General features: G+C 56.8%; 1 protein-coding gene across 1 annotated transcript in view; it reads left to right on the top strand.

The window, feature by feature from the left end:
• The first annotated feature begins 6 nt into the window (after nucleotides 1–6).
• The window catches only part of NCS1 (neuronal calcium sensor 1), a 65,929-nt gene continuing 54,632 nt past the window's right edge, over nucleotides 7–11,303 (top strand). The window contains exon 1 of the mRNA XM_023216943.2: nucleotides 7–78. Within this exon, the coding sequence (XP_023072711.1) occupies nucleotides 15–78 (64 nt within the window). The 5' untranslated portion in view covers nucleotides 7–14. The remainder of the gene's footprint in view (nucleotides 79–11,303) is intronic.

The following is an 11,303-nucleotide window of genomic DNA, read 5'->3' as shown; positions in this document are numbered from 1 at the left end:
CGCGGCCGCCGAGGATGGGGAAATCCAACAGCAAGTTGAAGCCCGAAGTTGTGGAGGAGCTGACCAGGAAGACCTACTGTGAGTGCTCCCGGTCCCCGGCCCGTGCCCCGCGCCTCCGGGTCACCCCCACGCCCGCTGCCCCCGCCCCCCGGACCCGCGCGCTACCCGCTCCGCGCCGCCGCCTCCCCTCCGTCCTCCCCGCCCGGCCTCCGCCGTGGGCCCCTCGGAGGCTCCTGCGCCGCGCCCCTGCCCCCCGCCCGGCCCCATTGTTCTGGCACCCCCAGCCCCGGGAGTGCGCGCCGGTCGGCGTGCGCGGCGCCACCCCCAGGTCCGGAGGGGCAACCCCAGCCTCCTGGCGGCCCGCTCTCCGCAGAGCTGTCCCAACAGGCAGGGGCTGTTGCGAGGGCGGGGCGGTGGTCCCGGGAGGGGGCGCCCGGCTACGCGGAGCCGACTGGCACTAGTGCGCGGGGCTGGTGATTCATGCATCACGATGCCGCCGCCGCCGCCGCTGCTGCGAGATTGGCCTGTCGCCCCCTCCCTGGCCCCGTTCGTGTGTGGGGGGTGGCGAGACTTGGCACAGCGCTTGTCGCGGGGTGACGGCGGCGAAGGGTCCCCGGCACCCTGTGGGTTGCAGCACTTACAGGCTGGATTCTCCCTGGCCCCATCTCTGTCTGCCAGACCGGGAAATGGGTTTCTACAGCCCGGGCGATCTGGGCCGCGTGTGATCATTAGCTGTCGCGGGCTGCCCGGAGGAGGAGGGCCTGTCCTTTCTGGACGTCTCCAGATCAGTCTCAGTGTGTCTCCCTCCACTTGCCCAACTTCACAACTCTGCAGTCCCCTTGCAGCCCCAATTTCTCCATACCAGGCTTCCCCCTTCCCTGCAGTATCTCCGGAGGTGCCCTGGCATACCAGGGGTTAATGGCAATGGGTCCAGACCACTCAGGGGATGGTGAGAGGGAAGGCTTCGGCATCCGGGTCTGGAAGGATCTCTGCCTGGGTGTTTGACTTGGAAGGGGACAGTGGCTCTGGGCTTGGGTTGGAATTCAGAACCCATAGCCGGGCAGCTGGGTGGGCCCAGACCCTCTGCACCACCCCTGGAGGCAGCAGCTTGACCGCCAGCCCCAATGTGTTGATGGAGGCTGGGGAGGCAGCTCCTGATGGTGCATTGCACAACCTCTGCTCCCCACTTCCCCCCAACTCCATCGGTCTTCTGGGCACATTTGCAGGTCTGTCCAAGCCCACGCTTCAGCTCCATGCCCCTCACCCCTCGTGCTTGGAACAAAGGGGGTTTTCCAGAGCGGGTGCTAGTCTGCTGTGAGGTGCTGGCCCTTCTCCTGTGGAATTCTGCAGCATGGAGCTCACATCCCAGGAGCCGCTACCTGGAAGGGGTGAAGCCCCCGGGCACAGGGGCTGCTGTCACCCTCTCTCCAAAGTGGGCAGGTGGGTGGCCCATTCCAGTCTAGCTGCTGTTTTGTGAGATTCGCTGGGGCCTCCTTCAGGCTAAGTCCAGATGTGGCCCACAGCTGCCAGCAGGTGAACTTCCTGGGTCCCTGTGCCGGGGGAGGGTGAGGACACAGTGGGCTTCATCGGGAGTGGTGGGCATGGGCAGCATGGGATGCCTCCATCGTGGTGGGACAGGGGAGTGAAGCCAGGTTTCCTGCTCATGGAGCACGTCACTTGCCAAACTCTTGGCATCGTTAGCACCTTGACTCCGCCACAACTGCTCTACCAGGCTGGGTGCTGCTGCGATCTCTATTTACAGATGGGGAAACTAAGGCTCAGAAGGGCAAAGTGGCATTCCCATGATCCCACAGCTAGTGACCAGGCAGTGCCAGGACTCAAACTCTGGTCTGTCCTGCTCCAAGGCTAGTGAGAGACCTCAGAGCTCATGCCAAGAGCTCTTCTGGGCCAGGCACAGTGGCTCACGCCTGTAATCCCAGCACTTTGGGAGGCCGAGGCGGGTGGACCAGCCTGAACAACAGGGAGAAACCCCTGACTCTACTAAAAATACATAATTAGCTGGGCATGGTGGCGCATGCCTGTAATCCCAGCTACTTGGGAGGCTGAGGCAGGAGAATCACTTGAACCCGGGAGGCGGAGGTTGCGGTGAGGTGAGATTGCTCCAAGAGCGAAACTCCATCTCCAAAAAAAAAAAAAAAAAAAAAGCTCTTCTGGATGTGTCTTTTCTGGCTTTTGTTAGAAGCCCATGATGGTGGATTCTAAATAAGAAGGGCCTGGGGTGATCGTTCTGTCCGGCCCCCTCCTCCGGGCAGATCTGTCAACTCTGAGAGAAATTGAGTCAACAAAGCTTTGTTAGGAACTGGCCCTTGTGGTGCCGGGCCGGGCTATTTTTAAAGGCCTTCGGAGACGTGGAACAGTTTTGGGCAGGGAGAGAGTTGGCCTGGGGACTTTTCCTCTGTAGAATCCCTTATTAGGGGTGGGCTGTTGGAGGTGGCGGTGGGTTCGTTGGCCTCCGGTCTGCCTCCTGCGCTGACGTCAGCTCCCTAGTGCAGGCCCGTGTGTGTGGAGCTCACAGCTATGTTCTCCCCGTGTGTTGGGCTTTAGTAGGTCCACAGAATGAAAAGTCTCCCAACACAGCAAGCAGAGAAAGCCTCCAGCTTGTTCTCCGGCCCCAGATGGGCTTCCTTCTAATGGGGAGTGGAGCCATCTGCTCTTTGTTCTGGGGGATTCTGTGTATGAGGTCAAGAGAAGTGCCCCAGGAAGGACTCTCAAATGTCAGAATTTCCTGGTTGATTAATAAACATGAAGGTACCTGGGCTGTCCTCCCAGATTTCCGATTCTTTGGGTCTGGCTTGGGCCCAGGAATTTGCATCCTTGACGCGTGTTTGTGTTGCAGACTGTGGTCCTGGGGAGCCCCGATTGAAGACCACAGTTCTGGTGTCTGCTGGGGGTCCTAGCCCACCTCGTGCATAGCTGGCCACAGTGCTGGGGAGCCTAGGGGGGAGCCATGGGTCCACGTCCGAGTCGGTGCTCAGCAGTGTCCTTGGTGGGCGTCTCTGACTCTGTCTGTGGTGGTCTGTGTGTGTGAGGAAGCAGGAGTGTCTAAAGGCCCCAGCAGTGTGGCCCTCACTGGACACACCGGGATTCCACCTGGCTCGAACCCTAACCCAGTCCTCAGCCTTCCACCAGCAATAGGTTAGGGAGAGGTGGACGGGGTTACCTTGCAGCCAAGACAGACAGCGGCAGTCAGCATTGCGGGCGGCCCACTTTCTCTGAGGTCTGGCCCACTCTCTTCCAACCTGCTGGTGAGGCTGTTGGCATCCCTGTGTGTCCTGGCTGTGGGATGGACCAGTCCCCTCACCTACCTGAGCCTCAGTTTCCTCATCTGCAAAATAGGTGTGCTCATGGTACCTGAACTGAGAGGATGTGAGAAGTCAACGGGGTCATGTGCAGCGTGGGACCTGATATGTGGTGTGGGGTATGTGGTCAGTAAATGCCAGTAAATGCCAGTGATCGTATTAATGCTTATTTGTTGTTGTTGTTGTTTTGGAGACAGGGTCTGGCTGTGTTGCCCTGGCTGGAGTGCAATGGTGCAATCATGGCTCACTTAAACCTTGACCTCCTGGGCCCAAGCAATCCTCCTGCCTCAGTCTCCCCAGTAGCTGGGACCACGGGCGTGCAACACCACACCTGGCTAATTAAAAAAATTGTTTTTGTAGAGTTAGGGTCTTGCCCTATTGCCTGGGCTGGTCTCAAACTCTTGGCCTCAAGCAATCCTCCTGCCTTGGCCACCCAAAGTTCTTGGATCACAGGCCTAAGCCACCGCACCCGGCCTTAATAGATATCGTTTTGACCATACAATACAGCTTCCTCTTGAACTGAGCTTATGTGTATTTTGTGGGCAAATTTCTTCTCTCCACAGAAGAATCTTCCTATGACCCTGTTCTTTGTGCCTGGCACGCAGAAGATGACATCTATGACTGCTGTGCCCGAATCCCAGCAGGGGTCTGCTCTTACATGTAGCGGCCTCCCCAGCGCCACTTGTGAATTGTGAAGCCGCCCTGGCCTGTTGGTTTAGTGCTCACTGTGTGCCAGGCGTGGAGGCAGAGGGGTGGATGAGAGAGAAGGAATCCCTGGCCTCAGGAGGAAAGCAGCCGGGTTATCTGAAAACTCGAGCATGGGGGTGCAAGCCATTTGTGGTGGTCTGAGCTGCATCCCCTTAAAGACTTCTGAGGCTGCTGCAGGCCCAAGCCAGCCAGGCCCAAAAGGCAGCACCTCTACCCTCCTCCCCTCTCCTTCTCCTTCTCCCCATGATGTTTGCCGGCACTTCCCAGGGACCCGCGGTCTGGGACTCAGGGGTGGCCAGCTCCTCCCTGTTGCTCTTGGTCAACCTAGGCTCTACCTTGACCTTGCCTGTTAACCTTGACTCTCTTCTGCCTTTTCCCTGATGCCCAGAATGGTGCCCGGCACACGGGAGCTTGTGGAGGGCAGGAGCCCGCGGCTGACGCCTCTTGACCCTGAGCAGAGGATGGGTCCCTGGCTCCATGTTGGGGTCAGCAGTTGGGCTCTTGGGTGTCTCTGGCTGTGGACTGTCCTGGGGCCCATGAGGGTCCCGTCCTCTAGGGTGAGGAATATTCTCTGATCATCACTCCCCACCTGACTCTGCTCAACTAGGGTGGGCCAAGCCGCTGCCTTCGGGAGGCAGTCACTGGAGCCCATCTTGGGACACAGCTGGGAGTTGTGTGATGGCTGTGTGGGGACACGGAGGGCCCACAGCCAGGCACAGGGTGAGCCACAAGGAGAGGAAAGGACCAGCACAGGGGCTTCCGCGGTCCCTGTACATCCCGTGTGCGTGGGCGTGAACCAAGGAGGCCTTTCCTTTCTCTGACAGTTGAGCAGAGCAGCAGCAGGGAAGACTGAAGTGGACTCAGCATCGGGATGGGCATCTGGGCAAGAACCATCACCTGTGTTATTAGGAGAGGACTCGATCCTCTGGGGTATGGGGCTGGGTCCTCACTCGGGCTTGGTGACCTTGGGGAAGTCCCTTGGCCTCTCTGAGCACCAGTTTGCTCATCCGTCAGACCTGCCTACCAACTCCATGGATCTAAACAGAAGCTTTGCAGTCCGGGGAGTGGGCCATAAAGACAAAGGGGTTGTTTGGCAGGAGAGTCCCTGGAAGGGAAGGAGAGCTCAGGGCCGAGTGCTGCGGTTCTGGCCCCTTCCTTGGGCAAACCTCCTCTCACGGGCTTTACTTTCACCCTCTGGAAAATGGGTGGTTTTTTTTTTTGTTTTTTGTTTTTTGTTTTTTTTTTGAGACGGAGTCTGGCTCTGTTGCCCAGGCTGGAGTGCAGTGGCTGGATCTCAGCTCACCTCGCCCGGCTAGTTTTTTGTATTTTTTTTTAATAGAGACGGGGTTTCACCGTGTTAGCCAGGATGGTCTCAATCTCCTGACCTCGTGATCCGCCCGTCTCGGCCTCCCAAAGTGCTGGGATTACAGGCTTGAGCCACTGCGCCCGGCCCAAATGGGTGGTTTTGGAAGGCCTCACCACTGGGGAGGATTTGGGGCATATATGAAGGATTTAACCTGGTGCCTGGTTCTGAGGGGAACCTTTATTTATTTATATTTTTATTTTTATAGAGATGGGGTCTCGCTATGTTGGCCAGGCTAGTCTCAAACTCCTGGCCTCCAGCGATCTCCTCCCATCTCTGCCTCCCGAAATGTTGGGATTACAGGCATGAGCTGCTGCGCCTGGCTATGAGGGGAAACTTTTAAAGCTCTCCTGGCAGCAGCTGGTCCTGGGGGTGCAAGTCTTCTGCATCCAGGGCAGGATGGCCAAGGGGGCCTGTGGCTGCCCCCTTGTACAGAGAGGGAAGGGGCAGCTGGTGAATGGCAGGGACTCACCCAGGCCCCAGCCCCCAGCCCCCAGCCTCCTCCTCACAGCTTCTTTTTCCCCTTTCTGCCTCCTTGGGCTCCAGGTTAAATGGGACCCAGCTTCTCCCTTCCATACATCACCCCACAGGGTTCTCCCGTCTCCCTGTGTCAGGGGAAAGCCCTTTCCCCTAGCAGAGGCTTTGGGATCGGACCCAGCTCCTGCCACTCCCTAGGCCTGTCTTGAGCCCCTTCGGGGCAAGGCATGGGCAGTGGGGGACTGTCCTGTCGAGTGGGCCGTGTCTGTGTCACCCTCTGGGAGGCCACAGGAAGGAATTTGGACATGATCCCAGATTCGTAGGGAGCTGTGGAAGGGAGGTGATGGAGACACATTAGATTTGGGTTTAGAAAGATTGTTGTTGGCTGTAGTCCACAGAATGGACTGGCGGGGAAGAGGGGTGGTAATGAGACCGAAGGTGATCATGGTGATGAACTGGGGTATCGGTGGGGATGACAGGAAAGACAGATTCCAGATATATTTAGGAGGAAGACTCAGTAGGACTTGGTCCCCTCCCCTGCCCTCCCCTCCCCTTCCCTGCCCTACCCTCCCCTGTTCTCCCCTCCCCTCCCTTCCCCTGCTCTCCCCTCCCCTCCCTTCCCCTGCTCTCCCCTCCCCTCCCCTCCTCTTTTTTTTGAGAAGGAGTCTTACTCTGTCACCCAGGCTGGAGTGCAGTGGCATGATCTTGGCTCACTGCAACTTCCACCTCCCGGGTTCAAGCAATTCTCCTGTATCAGCCTCCCAAGTAGTTGGGATTACAGGCACCCGCCACCACACCCAGCTAATTTTTGTATTTTTAGTAGAGACGGGGTTTCACCATATTGGTCAGGCTGGTCTTGAACTCCTGACCTCAGGTGATCCACCCGCCTTGGTCTCTCAAAGTGCTGGGATTTACAGGCGTGAGCCACTGTCCCTGACCTCATAGTTTTCATTACCTTGTAAATTTGGGATTATCTACTAAAAAGTAGATAACTTTCTGACTTAAAAAAACCTGACAGTTCTGAATGTTTGCCCGTGTCATGAACTATGCTTTTAGAGCATGATTTTTTTTTTCACGGTGTATCATATGAACAGAACATATATTATTTAATTCCCTGTCATTGGACAGTTAGGTTCCTCCTCCCATATTAAAAATGCTGTGATGAACATCTTTGCACTAAATCTTTGGATGAATGTCTTTGTACCAAATCTTTGCATGAGTGTCTTTGCACTAAATCTTTGCACTTATCTTTACTTGAAGATAAATAACCCAGAATGGGGTTATGGAGTTGAAAGGCTGGGGAAGTTTTGAAAGCCTTTTGATTAAAAATTGCTGAATTGCTGTCCAGAAAGGCTGTTCCAATTTACATTTTCAGCAAAAGTAGATGAGAGAGTGCCTATTTCTCTGCATTCTTGCCAGCACTGGGTATTACTGCTTTCCTTAATTCTTGCCAATTTTATGGGGAGGAAAAGAGGTGGCTCACTGTCTCAATGTTTATTTCTTTGATTACTATGAAATATAATCCTAGAATCTTTCAGCTGGAAGAGACTCTTGGGGCCAAGTAGTTCAATGCCCTCATTTTGCGAGTAGGCAAATTAAGTGCCAGAAAGGTGAAGTGTCTTCCCCAAGGTCACACAGCAAATACGTGGCAGGAACCGATTTGTTCCTGTCAGGGCATCTCCCACTGTGCCATGGTGGGTGGGCTGTTGGGGTTCAGACAGGGATGTCTTGCCTTCTTTCTATTTATTTATTTATTTATTTATATATTTATTTACTTATCTATTTATTGAGATGGAATCTCACTCTGTCACCCAGGCTGGAGTGCAGTGGTGCGATCTCGGCTCACTGCAACCGCCACCTCCTGGGTTCAAGCTGTTCTCCCTCAGCCTCCTGAGTAGCTGATATTACAATGTGCACCACCACACCCGGCTAATTTTTGTATTTTTAGTAGAGACAGGGTTTTGCCATTTTGGCCAGGTTGGTCTCAAACTCCGGGCCTCAAGTGGTCCACCCACCTTGGCCTCCCAAAGTGCTGGGATTACAGGCCTGAGCCACCACGCCTGGCCTAGGGATATCTTGACTTCTTCATTGAAGTCTTCTGCTGGGGTTCATCTTGCCCCAAATATCTCTAACACTCTGGTAAGAAAAAAAAGCCAATATAAATTAAAAAGCACATCGTCATTATGGTCATAACAAGATGAATCGATTTTCACATTCCGTGTGTGATCTGTTTTCCAGGGCAGAGAGTGTCAGAGATTACCTTGCAGCGTTTCTAGGTAACTTGAGATTGGGGTCATATTCTGACCGAGGGCAGAACAGCAGGTGCTGAGGGCTTGAAGGTCATTTCTGTTTCCTGGCCAGCTCCTTACATCTCTGAGCTCTGAGGTCCCTTGTGCATGAGACAGGGATGGACGCACAGGGATCTGCACATAGTAAGTGCTCAATAAATGCTCTCCCAGGAAGGAGGCTGGTGGACCGGCTGTGTCAGGGACAGCTGTTCTTGGCCACTCCGCTGGGCAGTCACAGAGTGAGCTGTCACAGGCTCTTGGCTGAATTGGGAGTGAGTGGCAAACGTGGAGGGCCTCTGTGGTGGTCCGGCTGTGTTGGTGGCTGGATTGTTCTGTATCCAGCTCCTGGCTTGGTGACTTGGGGAGGGAGAGGTGGTTGTGGCAGACCGACTTGTAGGCTCTTTTGTGCCCAGGGGCTCAGAGGATGGACAGCAGCCTGCCTGGGCTTCAGTCCCAGGACCATCATGGCCTGGACAGTGGCTTTGGAGTCTCTAGTTCCCTCTGGGACTCAGTTTCCCTTTCTGTACAATGTTTAAATTGCCAGAGAGTGAGACCCAGTGGGGAAGGTATGTCAGGGCCCCAGGGATGGAGTGTGCTTGGGCTCTGCTGTTCAAGACCCAGGCCCATGGATCTTCTCAACCTCAGGCACGGTTCTTAGTCTCTCGATGCCTTCGTTTTCTTATCTGGGAGTTGGGGATGGGGGACTTCTGCTACGAAGAGCTGTGAGTGGGGTTAGGAATAACAGACGTTGAACTTGGTGGCTCATCTCGGCACTCCCTTTGCTCATGGTGGTGGTGGAGGATCTGCGAGCCACAGCGCAGACGGTCAGGGGCTGTCGCTACAGTGAGAGTCTGGTATTAGGCACATTCTGTGTGACCCAGGCCCGTCCTTGCTGTTCATGTGTGTTCCTCACCAACTCCACCCAGGAGCCCTGTGGGGTTCCCGTTTTGCAGATGAGGAAACAGAGGCTCAGAGTGGATGAGAGAGCTGGCTCATGGTCCCACGGCTGGAGAGTGGTGCCATTGGGGTCTGACCCCCGTCCCCTCTCAGCCTGGAGTCCACACACTGAAGCCCTAGGCCGCGGTGAGGGGCTCCCGCTTGGTGAAGGTGCCAGGGAGCCGCCACGGAGGTGTGCAGGTGAGCGTGAGCAGGCCTGGGTGCCTGGTGTGGGTGTTGCAGGCAGGGCGGGTGCTGCGGGGCACGTGGGCAAGTCCCAATTCACGTGGGCACGCTCCGAGCGTGAGTGACGGGGTCACGGCGTGTGTCAGGAGTGGGTGAGTCGGGCACACCTGTGCGCACGCGTGTGGTGGTGTGTGAGGGCAGTGCTGTACAGGTTGTAAATGTAGGTGTGCCTGTGGGTGGGGGCGCTGGGGAGGGAGGCACAGACAGGCCGGGAGCTACACCAAACGCTGGGTGCTCAGCTGCCAGGTCTGGGACCAGGTGATAAGCTGCCACTCCCCCAGGTAGTGGGGGAGTATTGTGGTTGGGGGGAGATGACAGCAATGACAACCACCGTTTACCCAATGGGCACTCGGGGCCAGGAGTGCTGAGTGCTGCCCTCTCACCAAAGCCCTGGGAGTAAGGATTCCTATACCCATTTTGCAGATGAAGAAAGGGAGGCCCAGGCAAGTTCAGGGACACGCCCAAGTCTCCCCAGCCAGCCAGTGGATGGCCAGTCGGGGTTCAGGCTTAGATCTTTATGTTGCCAGAGCCACACCCGCCACACCCTTCCCACCAGGCGCCTGCCTCCCGCCGTCTCTGTGAGTCTCAAAACCTTAGAGTTCTCTGCCAAGGGGAGGGAGCGCCCCGTCCCTGGGAGCATCCAAGCCACTGCTGGAGCATCAGACACTGGCCGGGCATCCCGGACTCCTGGGCTGGGTATGACGTTTGTGGTGGATGGGATCCTTCCCACTGGTTCCAGAGGTTCTGCCTCTTGCGGGGGATTTGGAGCAGCCTCGGCCTTGGCATCCTCCAGGAAGGAGGCAGAGCTGAGGCCTTGTGGAAAGGCAGCAGGAGGAGAGGTGCTGATAGGAGTGTGTGGTGCAGCTGTGCCCTGGCCTCAAAGCCTTCCTCAGCCTCCACGTATCCTAGTGGAGGTTCAGGTGCTGACCATGTGTGGGCGCTGGGCTGGTCTTACCGGTGATCCTCCCGCCCTGGGAACTCAGGAGCAGCGTACCCCCATCTTACGGTGCTGGCACAACCCCTGCTCCTGGGAAGCCTTGTCCCGGACAAGGTGGTGAGGACCGAGTGCCCTTGGCCGTCCTGCCCTGCCCTGTGCCTGGCTCAACATAGGTGCCTTTGGCGGTATCTGTCCGACAGAGAAAGAGACCGAGTCCTCACGGGTGCAGTGTGGGCTTGGGGGCATGGTGGCCAAGGGGACCCCTGTGACTTGTAGCTCCTCGAGGTCTGGGCCACATCTTGTGGTCTTTGGTGTCCGTGGGGTGTGTGGCCCAGGGTGTGTGGCCCAGGGTGTCCTCGCCTCTGCAGAAGGCTGGGATCTTCCCGAAGAGTTCTTCCCTACAGTGCTGTGGTTTGCTGTCCCTGGTGACCAGGATAGGACCTGCCTGTGCGCCTGACCTGCAGTCTATTGGGGAAGGGGGACAGCCAGGGAGTTGAGAGTCGGGTCCTGGTTCCAGCCTGGCTTGACGTGGCCTCTGGCTGCCCCCTCTCAGGGCCGCAGTCTCCCCATCTGTTCCACTCTCTGTGAGATGTGATGTCACCATTTCTCAGCTCCAGGTGCCCTGACCGTGAGGCTGGGGGGAGGAACTCCTTGCCCAGGAGGGGGTGCAGGGCAGCTGCTGGCTTTGGCACTTCTGAGCCATCGAGGGGGCCCCAGGAAGCTGGTGAGGCGTCCAGGCCACTGTGCTCTGAATTCCCTGGCAGGGGAGCAGGGGGAGGGCGGGAGGAATGTGGCTTTGAGGAATGTTTAACCCAAGGCAGAAATAGCACACTCTGCCTTTTGATTTCAGGCTGGAGTTTTCAGCAGGGAAGTGGGTTCAGTGTGCCTTTCTCTCTCCCCAGCTGTGGGGCCATGGCCACCCTGGCTCCCCCACAGCCCTGGCCTTTGGGGATGGAAAGTGCCTTCCTTCCTTCCTTCCTTCCTTCCTTCCTTCCTTCCTTCCTTCCTTCCTTCCTTCTTTCCTTCCT

Source organism: Piliocolobus tephrosceles, chromosome 14 (genome assembly GCF_002776525.5).
Source record: "Piliocolobus tephrosceles isolate RC106 chromosome 14, ASM277652v3, whole genome shotgun sequence".
Taxonomy (NCBI): domain Eukaryota; kingdom Metazoa; phylum Chordata; class Mammalia; order Primates; family Cercopithecidae; genus Piliocolobus; species Piliocolobus tephrosceles.
This window is presented reverse-complemented; position numbering and strand designations above follow the sequence as displayed.